The sequence below is a fragment of the Colletotrichum siamense genome (genome assembly GCF_013390195.1).
Source record: "Colletotrichum siamense strain Cg363 chromosome Unknown KSG_Cg363_contig05, whole genome shotgun sequence".
Taxonomy (NCBI): Eukaryota; Fungi; Ascomycota; class Sordariomycetes; order Glomerellales; family Glomerellaceae; genus Colletotrichum; species Colletotrichum siamense.
In genome coordinates this window covers 2,016,398-2,031,439 of record NW_023501018.1, presented here as the reverse complement: position 1 = coordinate 2,031,439, position 15,042 = coordinate 2,016,398, and the positions used below count along the sequence as shown (strand labels likewise).

The 15,042-nt window shown below is 60.7% G+C and overlaps 5 protein-coding genes across 5 annotated transcripts; 4 read left to right on the top strand and 1 right to left on the bottom strand.

The window, feature by feature from the left end:
- Positions 1-474: 474 nt before the first annotated feature.
- EFM7-1 (Protein N-terminal and lysine N-methyltransferase EFM7) lies at positions 475-1,371 on the top strand (the record flags this gene model as incomplete). Its single annotated transcript, XM_036639988.1, has 1 exon — positions 475-1,371. One exon carries the CDS (start codon positions 475-477, stop codon positions 1,369-1,371), a length of 897 nt encoding a protein of 298 aa, XP_036494092.1.
- Positions 1,372-2,555: 1,184 nt separating this feature from the next.
- Tgfbrap1 (Transforming growth factor-beta receptor-associated protein 1) lies at positions 2,556-6,210 on the bottom strand (the record flags this gene model as incomplete). The annotated part of the gene is made up of 3 exons (XM_036639987.1): positions 2,556-5,540; positions 5,588-5,997; positions 6,045-6,210. The coding sequence occupies 3 exons, from the start codon at positions 6,208-6,210 to the stop codon at positions 2,556-2,558; spliced, it is 3,561 nt and encodes a 1,186-aa protein (XP_036494091.1).
- A 548-nt stretch (positions 6,211-6,758) lies between these two features.
- On the top strand, positions 6,759-9,071 carry COY1 (Protein CASP; the record flags this gene model as incomplete). The annotated part of the gene is made up of 3 exons (XM_036639986.1): positions 6,759-6,879; positions 6,931-7,098; positions 7,144-9,071. 3 exons carry the CDS (start codon positions 6,759-6,761, stop codon positions 9,069-9,071), a joined length of 2,217 nt encoding a protein of 738 aa, XP_036494094.1.
- Positions 9,072-10,472: 1,401 nt separating this feature from the next.
- CGCS363_v008136 (uncharacterized protein) lies at positions 10,473-11,379 on the top strand (the record flags this gene model as incomplete). The annotated part of the gene is made up of 3 exons (XM_036639985.1): positions 10,473-10,680; positions 10,732-11,281; positions 11,334-11,379. The coding sequence occupies 3 exons, from the start codon at positions 10,473-10,475 to the stop codon at positions 11,377-11,379; spliced, it is 804 nt and encodes a 267-aa protein (XP_036494093.1).
- A 1,569-nt stretch (positions 11,380-12,948) lies between these two features.
- On the top strand, positions 12,949-14,973 carry CGCS363_v008135 (uncharacterized protein; the record flags this gene model as incomplete). Its single annotated transcript, XM_036639984.1, has 1 exon — positions 12,949-14,973. The coding sequence occupies one exon, from the start codon at positions 12,949-12,951 to the stop codon at positions 14,971-14,973; it is 2,025 nt and encodes a 674-aa protein (XP_036494096.1).
- Positions 14,974-15,042: the final 69 nt, after the last annotated feature.

Here is a 15,042-nt window from a genome sequence, read left to right as displayed (position 1 = left end):
TGCCTTCCATGTGCCTTCCATGTGTCTTCCAAAATAACTCACTTTGCACGCAACTCAGGGCATGCTTGCCGGCGGCGGGGCACAGTGACATTTCGTCGTGGTCGATCGCTGCCACTGCCCCTCCCCCTCCTTTAACGCACGCGACAAATTTTCCCGTCCAGGCGTCTGTCTGCCCACGTTGCGTAACTTTTACCAAGTTTCTTTTGCAACCCGAGTTCCCTGAATCGCCCGCGCTGCACAAAGACTGCCAGTGCTCGTCCTCGTCATCGCAATCGCAATTGCCCCGGGCCCCTCCCCCCCCTGGCCTCGGACCTCATCCGCCGCTCCGCCTCCCACCGCGTCCTCCCGCCCTCGTCCCGTCTGGGCTCGCAGCATCCCGCTCGGTGCGTCGGTAGCCAAGCCCTGCCTCGCGGCCGTCGCCTCGAGTCTCTCTCCTTCCCTGTAACCCCGGCGCTCTTACGTCCTCCATCGGCCATGGCGCTCACGTCCCGCATCTCCCTCGTCGGCCCGCCCGCCGAGTCCCCGGAGGACTTTCTCATCAGCTCCCTGGGCGTCATCTTTCCCGACGACGTCACCAACCAGCACGGAGACGCCGATCACGGCATCGAGTACGCCTCCCCGCACCTCCGCAAGCCGCTGCGTTTCGACCTCGCCGAGCCCAGCGCCGACGACGACCGCAAGCTGTTCAGCCACTACCTGTGGAACGCGAGCCTCCAGCTGGGCGAGTTTGTCGAGGCCGGCACCCTCGGTCTGGACACCGTCAAGATCGATCTCGGCCCGCCCGTGTCGCATTTCAATGTCCGCGGCTTGACCACCATCGAGTTCGGAGCCGGCACCGCCCTGCCGAGCATCATGTCCGCGTTGCTGGGCGCCGTCCGCACCGCCGTGACCGACTACCCCGCCCCCGCCGTGCTCAAGACGCTCCGTGCCAATGCCGCCCGGAACATTGACGCCTCCGTCTCCCCCACCGGCGCCCTCACGGCGGAAGAAGTCCTGGTCGAGGGCCATTCCTGGGGCGAGCTGGACGACCCCTTCTCCGTCGCCAACAAGCACGCCTTCGACCGGGTTTTTGTTGCCGACTGCCTGTGGATGCCGTGGCAGCACGCAAACCTGCACAAGTCCATCGCCTGGTTCCTCCGGGACGGCCCCGACGCCCGCTGCTGGGTCGTGGCCGGCTTTCACACGGGCCGGCCCAAGATGCGCGGCTTCTTCGACGAGGCGGCGCTGGCCGAGGCCGGGCTGGAAATCGAGCGCATCTGGGAGCGAGACTGCGACGGCGTCGAGCGGGAGTGGTTGTGGGATCGCGGCATCGAAGACGTGACCATCCGGAAGCGCTGGCTGGTGTGTGGTGTCTTGAGGCGAAAGTTCTAGAAAACCAGACCGCGCTGCGTCGAGTGCATGACCCCTTCACTTATATTCTCTCTGCCCTCAAGAATCATCCAAGGCCAAGGCACGCGCGCACCTCTCTCACCTCAGCTGAGCACGATTTCTCGGGGGAACTTTTGCTCTCGCAAGGTCAAGCGCCCGCACCATGACGGCTAGCTTCCTCGCAGAGCCCGCATCGTGCCCGAGCTGGCCCCGGTGCGGCTGAGCTGGAACCCGCCCTTTCAGCTGCAATGGGCGCGGGTGCCGCTCCCGATTGGCCCCCTCGTCTCCAGGTGGCTTGACCCAACGATGTACTGGGCCCTTTTGGTCGAAACATGGCTCACCTCTGCTGCTGTGTATGCTCTGCCGTGTAAGTAAGCAGTCTGGGGACAAACACCAACAAGGCCAAGGTATTTGAGTATTCAGAGTATTTGAGTATCGTGGTGGGCTACGGCCGAATCGGGCTGGCGGTCGATCGCCAACAGACAAAGTGCCGCCACCCATCTGATATGGAATCTTTAAACCTCGATTCGGTTTCCGAGTGCTCTCGCTTCCCTTTTTCGCTCTCGACGTGGTTGTTATTTCGTGTGTGCATGTGTGTGCATCCATCCGTGCCGGTATCTCCCGTCGTTCCGAACTGCCGTCTAGGCCAAGCTCAACGCATTCTTCCTTTGCGGCTCCGTCATGTCCGCACCTCAGCCGCGCCCACTTACACGATTTGATGTGCATTCTGGAGGTGAGGGTTGCGAGACATGTGCGTCATCAGATCACTAAGCCGGTCTGCACAACCAAGAACTTGGAGCTGAGAAGGCGAGCTACGCAAACTGCGTATAAACGAGTCTTTCTCGTCTTGACAGGGCATGTCATTGTCATGCCTACCGCTGGTGGCCTGGGAATGAGCGGAGTGGTTTGTCTGGTGGAGGTGGTGCGTCGCGGGCCTTGGGTGAATGTATTGGCAGAAACGGCTGGATAGACGATGAGCATTTGTACCACGCCGGCATGGTGTCTCACGACGAACAGTCCGGCCACCCGCCGCATCCGTGGCCGGAGCGGACGGGTCCCGACGGCTGCCGTCAACCAGGTGCGCCATGGCACGCTTTCGTATACCATACGGGACCGAGCCCTGTTCTCAATATCATTGTGTCGCTTGCTACTACTGAGTCTAAATGCCAAACTATGTACACGGCACGCTAATTCGGCGCCTCTATCGATGGTCCTTTCTCGTCCACCTTGACGATTAGATCGTGGTTCACGCGGAGGTTCTCCGCGGAGCTGAGCGCCTTGGTCACCGTCGTCTCGTGCCGTTCCTGCGTGATGCGGCGCAGCGCCGTGACGAGGAAGCCGGCGACGACGTCGACGGACCACTCGTCCGGGATGAGGGCCAGCACGTCTTCCACGTCGAACCAGCCGCCGAAGCGCTCGAGCAGCGCGCCCGTCTGCTCAATCTGGTCGCTGACGTCCTCAATCGCGAGGAACTCGCCCAGCACCGCGCGGAAGAGCCGCGCCTGCATGTCGTGGGTCGGCGTGCTCTCCCGCCTGCCGTCGGGACGCCTGTAAATGCTGGAGCCGCCGCGCAGACAGTACGAGACGGCCGTGTCGTAGTCCCCGAGCTTGTGCACCAGCAGCCGGATGGCGTCCTCGTGCCGTCGCTCACGCCCGTCCAGGATGATGGTCTCGGGGACGAGGAGCTCGTCTGGGAGGGCCGCGATGCGTTCCCTGATGGCTGCGGCATCGTACTGGTGGGCCTCCCCGAGCAGGTGCAGCAACCGCAGGCGGCTGTGCCAGACCTCGTTGTCCTCCGGCGCGTTATCCGTGAGGAACTGTCGGTAGGTCGGCTTGGGCGCCTGTAGCGCTCTGTACGCTGTGTATGTGCCGGCAAAGGCCTCTCGGCTTTCCGGGAACGACTCGAGATCGCTTATGACAATGTCCAGGTAGTATGCGATGAGATCGTTCACGTATTCCGTGTGCCCCTTGCCGAAGACGAGATGCTCGAGGTAGTACTTGACCGCGTCAGGCGCCTCTTCGCGGAGGATCTCCACGACATGCGCTGGCTCAAACTTGGCTGCCTTGCCCTTGTCCTCGGCGAACACCTGCACGCCCAGCTTGGGATTGCGGCTGGCAAGCCACACGCCATACTCGCGGACGAGGGCCTGGCTGCTGATCTTCGTGAGGTACTCGCGGACGCGCTGCTCGCCGTCGCTCAGCTCCCCGCCGTCGTCCCGCTCGCCCTCGACGATGCGGCGCCACGTCGCGAGCACGTCGCCCGCCATCTTTCGGCTCTGGTACAGCCGGCTGAGCACGAAAAGACGGTGGTACGTCTCCAGGAGCCCGGCCGCCCGGTCGAAGCAGTCTACGCCCTTGTCGACAACGTCATATAGCTCCGACCTGACGGAGGAGCTCTTCTTCGCCAGCCCCTTGGGAGACTTTTGGTCCAGCTCGAGAAGCACCAGCAAAAGGGCGGCGTCGACCGTCCGGAAGACTTCGCTCTCGTCGGCGACACTGCCGAAGCCCTTCTTCTTTCTCCACGCCGCCAGAAAGCGCCGCAGGAACTGCATGACCTTGGTATCGAGGTCACTGACCGAATGGCTCGCCTTCTGGAAGTGCTCACTCTCTAGGTAGTTTTCTGTCGTCTTCTTCACCCCGCCAAAGATCCAAATGCCCCTCCGGCTCTCGACGATCTCGTTACGCAGGCCGGGGACCAGGGAGAGGACCACGCGCGGGTCGAGGCTGCTGTCCACGAGGACCTCCTCCAGCGCCTTCAGCTCGCCGTCCGAGAACGGAGCCTCCGCCGCGTGGAAGAGGCTCGTCAAGAGCAGGACGCCGGCGCGCTGTCGCAGGTAGCTGAACGTCACGAACTCCAACTCTGACTTGGCGTCCTGGCCCCGGAAGGAGTTGAGGACCGTGAACACTGCATGTCGGTCGAGCTTGGCGGGGTTGAAAGCACCGTCCTGTGCGCAAGCAGCTTCGAGCCTGGCTTCGAGCCGCAGCAGCAAGGGATTGCGAACGGCCCACCAGATGTGGTTGCCCGACCAGACTGCGATTCTCGAGTTGGCGTCGGCCAGCCGTCTTGCGAATTCTCTTTCTTCCGCGTTCCTGCTTTCCTCCCACCCTTCCGGCAACGCGTCTTCGTCCTGCGATGCAGAATCGAACAGCTCCCGCTCCTTGGTCATCCGCTCCAGGGACGAGGCAGTGCGTGCATCTGCACTCCGCGGGGAGAAAATCGGGTTTTCTAGCCCGCCTCCAGAAAAGGGCGAGAACTTTCTCTGGCACAGCCGGTCGACAATCTCCTCAAAGTGCGTCTCCTCCACGCCCATGAGGGATCTAATGCCCAGGGGCATCGTGGCGTCTGTGTCTGGCGAGTCTATCTCGAGCCACCATTTTGATGTTGTCGGCTCTGTGCCGTCAGAGTCCCACCGCTGGATTTCCAGCCCGTGACGCAGGCCCGTTTCGAAATCCTTCGTCATGGACGCGATGACATAGCCTTCCTCCTCGTCCGCGAGTGCCATTTTGGACGACGACATGTCTGACGACCCGCCATCTACTACGACCTCCCTGGGATACCTGTCAAATTCGACGGTCGGCCTCGTAGGATCACCGTCGAGGTTCACAAACATGCCGATGCCGGGGTCGAGAGGCCCGGTGCCGGTGACAAGTAGAAACTCCTCCGCCGTTGGCGAGACAATGTGTGGCTTGAGGAAGACCGGCGTCGGCTTCGTCGGAGATGTCTGGGCCCCCGGCGCAGCGGGCAGTGGCTTGTCTGTCGACGGCGGGGGCACCTGGGCCTCGCCGGAAGGCCTTGGACTGGTCGAGGGTGTCGGTGGCGATGATCCCTGGAGCACGCGATCTACCGCCCCTTGCGGACTCTGGTCACGACGTCCGCTGAGGAGGCCACCCAGGCTCGTGCTTCTTGCATGTCCATGGGGGTCTCCCGCGGACAGCAGCGGTCGGTTCTGAGCCGCAGACACGCTCCTCAGAATCCCTCCGTCGGCGCTGCCAGCGATGTCCTGGGCTTGGCCAATCTCCCCCGCGGGCTGGGAATCATCCAGGGACGATATAGTCATCAACGGAATGCGAAGCTGTCTGTCGACGTCCAGCAGGGAGTAACTCCTGGCGTCCGCCACGCATGCGATAGAGTCTCTGCGGACCGATATCGTCGTTCCGGGCACGTCGATATTCTAAGCTGCGGTCAGTCGTGGTCGGGTGAGATGGGAGGCATGACTACCTTGACGGCCCTGGCGACCTCGCCTATTTTTACGACTTGGATTCTCCGGTTCAACGACAGGAGGATAAACACGCCCGCGGTTGGGCCGCCATCGTCATCCTGGGGCTGATTCAAGTCCACGCCGCCGACCCAATTGCAGTTCTTGACCTGGGTGGTGCCGAATACCGGGCTCAGCTCGGGGAGCGAGTAAAATGTGACGGTCGAGTTGCAAAGGATGCAGGCCTTTCCGACCTTGGGCAGCAGCAGGATCTGCTGCACGCCTGGGCGAGAGTTGCTAGACTCGGCAAACGCCGGCCGCAGCCTCGAAGCGAGTATAAAGGCAGGCCGTCCGGCTGGGTCGGCGGGGTCGGGAGGGATTTGGACAAAGTGAAGCAATTCGGACGCGCTCGTGCCGACGTAAAGGTTATGATCTAGATGTGTCAGTGAAGGCCAATCCGAGACAGCACAAGAGCCTCACCTAGGTACTCGACGCAATTGATCTTGACGCCCTCGCCGGCGCCGTCTGCAGACAAGGGCACCTCGTCCATCAGCGTGCGCAAGACAAAGGGTCCCTCATTGCGGGCCATCGCATCGGAGCTCCCAGACGCAGACGAGCGCTGGTCGTCTGGATCTTCGGAGGTCATGGTCTGTCGCTTGTGCAGTCATCGGGGATGCTACGCCATCGTCTGCCGTTGCGCTTGCCCGGAGTCGAGGTCGTGATGCGATCGGTACAGATGCTGCTGCTGCGTTGCGTTGAGGCTGGCAAGCTCCGGCGTGGAAAGCTGCTTGGTTGCTGGCGGGTGGGTGACACCAGGTTCAGGCTTCCAAGTGCTCTGATAGCTCCCGCTCTGTTACGTAGGGCACCTACGTAGGCAGCCCGTTCTCTAGCGTCTTAGTGGACTCATGCACCAGGTTGCCGGCCTACCGGCGCAAGCATGTGCGGCGCGCCTGGGGGTGGCTCCGCAGGCACGATGATCAACTGGCTGCCTGTGCGCCCCTGGAAACCGCCTGCATCCCACTGATTGGTCGCCTGGAAAGGGAACACGTTCTCGAACTCTGAGCTCAGCCGAAACACAACCACCTGAACGCAAGCTCAACAGCTCACGACTCCGACCCGGGAGCCCGTCTTCAGCGTCTTTTCTTGATGAAGTGATGAATTGAACCATCGACCGCCACAGACACCAACGCAGACATGGCAGACCTCGTCGAATCAGTCCTGGCCGCCGACGCCAACGCCCAGCATGCCGAAAAGCCGGGTCCAGCTATCCCGGACGGGGGAAACAAGTTCCAACATGCCATCTCAGCCTGGAGAAGTAAGGAGGAGCTTGTCCGCCGTGTGGGATTCGTTTGACTGACCCAGACAGCCATTGACTACACAAGCCTCATTTCGAAGCTCGACAATACCGCCTCCGAGATTGTCGCATACCAGAGGGATTCGACCGTCCAGCGAAAGGAGCTAGCACAGAAGACCAAGGACTTTAGAAAGCTTGATGATGCCACGAAACTGTCCGAGATCAAGGGCCTCTTGAAGGGTGCGTGGTTCGCCGCAGCGTAGCGACGTTTGCTGACTGTCGCAGCCTACCAAACCTTCATCGACCTCCTGACGAACCACTCCAAGTCGATCAACTCCGCCTTCCTGCAAGCCTACACGTCTCTATCCGATGCCCCCGACCCGTACCCCCTGCTCGAGGCGTCCGTCGACTCCATGCTCGTCTCCGAAGACACACTGCCGAAGCTCACCGAAGAGAACCAGCACCTGCAAAAGTCCGTGGCCAAGCTGACGACACAGCTAGAGGAGACGGAGTCGAAGCTGCAAACCGAGTCCGCGGCGAAGAAGGAGCTCGAAAGCAACCTGGAGAGCAGGGTCAAGGAGGTTGAGGCTTCCTGGGTTGCTGTTCTCGATGAGAAGAAGGACAACTGGGCGTCCAAGGAGAAGACGCTGGAGGAGAAGGTCGAGAACCAGGAACGCCTGCTCAACGAGATCAAGGCGAGCTACGAGGTCAACCAGCGACTGGGCAAGACGGACGACGGCGACCAAGAGGGACAGACCCACGTCACCAGCGCCGAGATTGAGATGCTGCACTCTGACTTGGACCGGACGAGCGCGCGCCTGGCAGAGATCGAGGCGCGAAACGAGCAGCTGCGGCTGGAGCTCGCACAAGCAAAGTCGTCCATGCCATCGCAAGCCCCTGTGGCTTTGGAGGACGACCCAGGATACATGCGCATGCGGTCCGAGAACTCGTCGCTCATCCGGAAGCTCGACGCGGCCCGGGTCGAGAAGGAGGGACTCAAGCGTGACCTTGACAGCAGACTGCGTGGCCTGGAGAGGGAGGTTGGTTTGCTCAAGGAGGAGCGCGACAACCTCAAGGCCAAGGTGCAGAAATGGAGCGACTACGACGACGTGAAGCAAGAGCTCGAAGTGCTCAAAAGCATCGAGTTCTCCACGGGCGATGATGACGATGTGCGAGAGGCCACCGAGACTGCCGCCGAGGCCAAGAGCCAAGGCGACACGCTCGAGAAGCTGCTTCTGGCGCGTAACAAGAAGCTTGGCGACGAACTCACCATTCTACGCGTTTCCCACCAGGACCTCCAGACAAAGTTGTCCGAGCTGCAGGAGGAGATGTCCAGGACAAACATGGACCTGGAAAAGTCGCAGCAGTTGAACGAGCGGCTCGAGAACGACCTGGCGACGCTGCAGTCGGAGTCCTCAAATGCCTTCCCGTCAGGCGCGTCCGTAGCCGGCACCTTCAACCGGTACGCACCGTCCGTCGCGCCGGGGCGAAGGCCTGTCGGAGGAAGGGTGTCGCCCACGTCGTCAATCATCAGCGGCATCAACCCTCGCACGGTTGGCGAGGAGCCGATGGGCGGTGGCTCAGGTATCCTGCCGATGATCACGGCGCAGCGCGACCGATTCAAGAAGAGGATCGCTCAACTAGAGGGGGAGCTATCTGAGAGCCACCGCACCATCTCGCAACTGCGACAGGAGGTGTCGGCCCTCCAGAAGGATAATCTCAATCTGTATGAGAAGACGAGATACGTGTCGACGTACAACCGCGCCGGCCCGTCAGCGTCGTCGTCCTCGGCGGCATACTCCTCAAATCCCAACCCGTCGACGGTATCGATCGGCGGGACCGGAAACCCAGGCATCACGATGGACAGGTACCGCAAGGCGTACGAATCAAACATCTCGCCGTTTGCCGCCTTCCGAGGGCGCGAGTCGGCCAGGGCCTACAAGCGAATGAGCTTCCCGGAGCGCGTGGTGTACTCGGTGACGCGGATGGTCTTGGCCTCGCGGACGAGCAGAAATCTATTTGCGGCGTACTGTGTCGCATTGCACCTCCTCGTCTTTTGTTCTCTATACTGGCTCGGCACGGTCGACGTGGAGAAACACGCCAGCAACCTTGGCAAGTCGGCAGCAGCAGCCGCCGCAGCGGGCGCCGGCGGCGTCCATGGGGCCGGCGACGGTCACGGCGACTGGCACGAAGAAGGGTTCAACGGGCACTAGTCTCAGGAGGCTGGCAACGGCAAGGTCTCCGACGAGGCCGGCCTATTTTGATATTGCATTTGGACGATTGGGCGGCGTCTGGCTATGTACGGATATGAATGTGGCATTAGTGAGATCTCATCAATACAGACAGATACCAGATCACGTAATACCCAGGGACGGCACCGTCCGCCAAGCGAGATCTTTTGGTCAAGAGTCGGGCATCGACCGCTCGTGGCTCTCCACCAAGCGGTTCTATTCTTGTCGGGTTGTCTTTCTAGGCCTGCCACCCGATGTCAAAAAGCGGCACGCCATTCGACCAAGGCTGTTGGCGCTGGCCCGTCTCCGCGGCCCAAATGGGGTCTCTGCCCGCAGCCAATGAGACGGCGACAACAGCGTGGTCTGGCGCGGCAAAAGCATGTACAAGAGCGGATACCTGCATCGTGGGCGCGTCGCCGGGGAGAAGACGGGTACAAGGTCGTACCGTCCCTGGCAATTTCGACCGGCCTATGGGAGTCGAGTCTTGACGCGGTGTGCTATTTCGGTCTCTAGCCGCCCTGTTCGCGAGAGCTGTTTGCCGGGCCGTCTCGCGGCAGCTGGAGATGGAGATCGCGGGTCGCGGACGAAGACGGCGTCGTAGACTGGGGCGACGAGGGCTTCGAGATGCAACGGATGCGCCTTCGTCGCAGCCATCACCCGTCGAATCTCTTTCTTCGGTCGCGGCATGTTTATTGGGGTTTCTGAAGCCCGCGGAGACGTGTCCCCGCTACTCAACTTCGACCAAGCCTTTGGGCGGGCCGGGCGCTTGCATCTGAAAGACCCCGGCGAAGATCGCTGACCATCCACCCTCCACTCCGACATTACGTGCATCCCGCCCTCCACTCCATTCGCTCTCGTTCAACTTCCCGCCCTGGCTCGTTTTCTATTCTGCCGTCGTACGGTTGCATGGCAGGGCGGCTGCCAGTCTTGGTCTCTGGCTCCTGCGAATACCCACGCGTTGCCTTGCACACCACATCGGCAGACCCTGGCCCCCTCCCCGCCATCTTTTTCGAACCGCAAGACTATGCCGGTCTGGGCAGGTCGGTCCCTGCCAAAATGGAGAGCGGCCAGTCGCTCTGTTTGCCGCCAGAGGGAGGGTTCATGATGTTGTGGTATATTAAAAGCGGCTGCCCGCTTGACTGCTCAAGACTCGTTTGTTTTCCACCACAAAGTCTAGCTCATATATTCAGAGACGAGTCTTTTTTGTTTTCCTTTCCTTTCCATTTCCGTTTCTTCGTTGTTTCCTATCTTCAGTTTCCTTAGTTTCGGTCTCCTTGCTTGGAATTGGGCTGTATTTTCTGACTGTTGGTCACGGGCATAATCACACGACGGCCAACAACACCATCACCAATACCGCATCAGTCCGCCCCCATCAACACCAACATGCGTTTCGCAACTCTGTTGGTGCCAACACTGGCATCCCTCGCCCTGGCGGCGCCCACATACCCCACCCTCAACCTCAACTCAGCCCTGCCGGGAAACATTGAGGACATTTCCGAGTACTTCAACATGCTCGCCACCAAGGTCCAGGCGCTCAAGTACCTGTCAGCCGAACCGGTCTGCGACCTGACCAAGGCCAAGATGATTTCTCGTGGGTGGCCCTTGCTGGCGCGGGTCGACCATCGTAAACTGACTTGACCAGCTGCCGAGGACCTCCCTCCACCGTCCGCGGGCTTGACTCTCAAGCACGTCGCCATCGGCCGCGGCACCCAAAATTACACATGCGACACCAGCAACGCAACAGCTGTGCCCGTCGCCACTGGCGCCAAAGCCACGCTCTTCAACGCGAGCTGCGTGGCTGCCATGTACCCCGACCTCCTCGAGAAGCTGCCCTCGGTCTCGATGCAGTTCAACCTCACCGACAGTGACGACCAACAACGACTCGGCCCCAGCAGCCTTGCCGTCTCTGGACACCACATCTTCCCCACCACCGGCGTCCCGTTCTTCCAGCTCGCGACCGATGGAGTCGAGATTGGCGACGCATGGTGCGCAAAGAACTCTTCCATTGCCGCGCCCACCATGGCGGCCAAGGGCCAGCAAGGTGAGGGCGCCGTGCCGTGGCTGAAGCTTCTCACGACGGCGGGAAGCACCGGAAACCTTCAAGAGGTCTACCGCATCACCACTGTTGGCGGCAGCGCTCCCGCTACTTGTCAAGGCCAGCCCGCCGCTTTCGAAGTTCAATACGCTGCCGAGTGAGTTTTCCAAACATGTCCCGTCTGCGCAGCATTGCTAACAGTCTTTTAGGTACTGGTTTTACCAAGGCAAAGCGCCCGTCAAGTCCGCAGCCTAGGGCAGGAACAGCAATAAAACAGTGTTAGTCCATGGCGTTGGGGGGTTTTTCTATGAAATATGCACAAGTTCTCTTCGATATACCATCATGTATTTCCACGGCATCCCGTGGCTGAGTTGGTCGGCCATTGACTGAGCCAGTGGATAGCATTGCGATAATTTTAAATGACCAAGTCACACTGTTTGCAAGCGAGCTGCATCGTGACAACTGTGCGAGTTCCAGAAGCCTTTGAGGCTTCCATGCCCTGGATTCGGCGTCTGGACCCTCCGACCCACCCGCTAAACCTACCTTACTGCATAGTAGGTACACTGAAGTGCCTTACCAGGCTCACCTACGGCGGCACCTGGCCCCCGGCCATTGCCGCAAATCCCCGCAAGCCGGGGCAGGTCCGTGGGCAGCAGGCAGCTCAGGGTGCCCGAACAATGAGGTGATTGGAGCAGCGAAACATTTGCCATGCCATGCCACCCCCGCCCAAGCCCCGGCCACATGTGCAAAGTCTCTGCAAACAGCCAATGGCGAGTACGTGTGCCCTTCCTTCAGGACGCCAGAAAGAAAAAAAAGTGGCTCGCAAACCACCCTCGGTGACTTCACTTTCACTCGTCCCAAAGACGATCATCCCTCGGCCAGACGCACTTTCTTTTCAGCTTTCGTTCTTGCAATCAACCTCCCAGTCGCCAGCGTTCGTCGAGTCTCGCCAAACACTCGTCGCAACCGAACCCCACGATTTGTTTATCCTGTTACATTAGCACCTTTTAATTACATACTCTCTTGCCGCGGATCAGCCGTCACCCGCTCCCGCCTGATCCACCCGACAGCTTCCGTTGCGACTACAAACAAACCTTTGGTCGACCGTTTGGCCAGCAACATTCGTACACAGTCGTTTTATCCGAAAATAGACTTAGGCTTGCTTTTCACGCCCGTGTTGCCGTCGACGGCAAAGTCCATCGACCGATCCCCCGGCAGCCGCGACCCACGACACCTGCCGACCGAATTGCCTCGACCAGGCAATCCAACCCATGAGCGGATACCCGGACGGCCATGAGTGAACGGCATGCAGCGCTGGAAATGCCCCGGAAACGACGAAGGCTCGACTCCATGGCTTCAGACCCGCCGCAGCTCACCTGGCCGCCTGCCCAAGTCCCTGTCGAAATCTTTGACGAGATCACCACCTACCTGTCTCGGACCGACGTCAAAAGCCTGCGACTGGTCAACCACGAGTTCGACCGCATGGTCTCGGCCAAGTACTTTCGCAATGTCGTCGTCCCGTTCCGGTCAGAGATGTACAAGGCCCGGAGGAAGGTGGCATGCGAGGAGGAGGAGGAAACGACCCAACCATGCACCGACACCCTGTTTGCCAGCGGAATGCGCATCTTCCAGTCCTTTGGCAACCACATCTTGCGGTTCGCCCTGTCGCTGGAGCTGGACGAAGAGAGTCTGGCATACCCCCCCATCAAGCCCACGCAGAAGGCCGTCACCTCTTACTGGGGAATCTACCGGTGGCCCCACGAATCGTACCATCGGTACACGGAACTCGAAGGACTCGAGCAGACCGCCGACGAGACCGCATCGATGAAGGAGGCGTTGAAGTGTCTGAAGCACGTCCAGGAGCTGGGCCTCTGCTGCGACGCCGGGCTGGGCTACCTCTTGGGGCCGGACCAGCAGCTCGAAAGCCCGCCGCTGCCGCATCCAGTTTTCGGCCTGCGCAATCTGCGGTATAGGCTGCTGCAGCGGCGCTTGGCGCGAGCCGAGTCGGCCAACATGAATGCCCGCAAGCTTGCCTTTGAAAGCCCCCGCGACTTCAAGTACACAGTGCTGGAGTCGATGGTCAAGGATGCCGGCTACTCGCAGGAGCAGGTCAAGGAGGCCATCAACATGCTTCTCAACACGGAGAACGTCTCGCTGATGAACATTGACTTTGACGAGCGCACCGCTTCCGTACCTGACCTGGCCATCAACGTCTTTGCCCAGCAACAGCATCCCAACGTCAACGCAAACCCCGTTGACGGAGACGCAGAAGATGCTGCGATCCAGCGCGCGGTGGCATCGGCGCTGGCTGATACAACCACCGGCCACCCTCTACAGCCCAAGAATCTGACGCGGGCCCAGAAAGAGATGCTTCTGGAGCTCGAGTGGGCTCACCGGGCACTCATCCAGTCCTACGTCATTGCGCTCAGCGACAACGCCCGCACAAACGACTTTAGCTCACTGACGACCCTGACGATCGCCAAGATACCCAGCAGCCACCTGTTCATGTTCCAGCGGCAGGACTTTTGGCAGAGCTTGCCGAACCTGACAAACGTCGCCCTCGCAGTCGTGGCAGACTGGCGCCAGGTCGCCAAAGTCGCACCCGGCTGCGTCGAGGACACCTTCGTCTCGCCCGTAGATGCCGTCGGCAGAGCCTACCGCGTGCTGCGGGACTACATTGGCCAACAGAAGAATATCTCCTTCCTACACTTTGAATGGATTTGCGGCGGCGAATTCGCCCCGGGCATCACGCAGCGCAACCACTACGTCCTGCCCGCACCCTTCTGCATGCCCGCGCATATGCCGGCGCTCGAAGCCGCCAAGTCGCCAGACCTCTTGCTTTCCCTGCCGCACATCAAGCATCTCTCCTTGAAGAACTGTTACAGCGCGCCACACGTATTCTTGCAGGTGATCCGGTCCATGGCCCTCCAGTCTCTAGAGAAGCTGGAGCTGGAGACCGTCTCCCTGGCTGGGCCGCCTGTACGGCGGCAAGGCCATGCAGCCTTTTTCCACGGGCACCTGGCCGCTCCCGCTGCTGCCGCACAGCTGCAGGCTCAAGGCCAGCAGCAGCAGGTCTGGCAGTTGCAGCCCGTCCAGGCCAACGCGCAGGCTCTCCAGCCGCCACCGTTGCCACCCGCACCCAACCAACCAGGAGCAGCTCCAGCCCAGCTGATCAATATCCCGCTCGGAATCCTGGCCCAGGGCCCGGCGCAAATAGCTCAAGCGCTCAACATCGGTGCCCAGAATGCCCAGGCACCGGCGCTGGCACAGGCACCGGACCCTGTCACCCCCGAGTGGGACAGCATGCGGCTGCGGGTGCCAGACCTACTCACTTGGACGGGCGTCATCGAACGGCTCGCACCAGTGCCTGGCATTGCAGAATTGACGGCCACGCAAGACAATGACGATGAAACCGAGGGGCTGGACGATGCTGCAACGGACGAGGGCTACAAACTCATTCCCAGGGCAAATCTCCTGCGCAAGGAGAAGAAGAGCTTTTGTCTTGAGAGCATGTCATTCAAGTCGTGTGGGTACGTGGCGCTGGATGTGCCCTTCATCGACAACACCAACACGCTGCCGCTGCGCCCCCCGTGGCAGGAGCCGCAAGAGATCACGACGCGGCGAAGGGAGCTGGCGCCGTTCATGCAGCACTGCAACGACCGGCTGGCGGCCAAGATCACCAACTTCTTGCCGCCGCAGGAGCGTTTCAATCTGGCGACTGCGTACGGGATGGACCTGACCTGGGCATCCTGGTATGACGAAGAGGTCATCGAGGCAGCGAAGAGGGACGGTGTCATGGTTCCTGGTAAGGGCCGCTTCAGCGGCACGATTACCAAGACGGCCAACTAGTATGGCACGGCCGTAGATTCTGTGTATTTCAACTTTGGGGGACTGACCGGCGTTTGGACAATGATACCA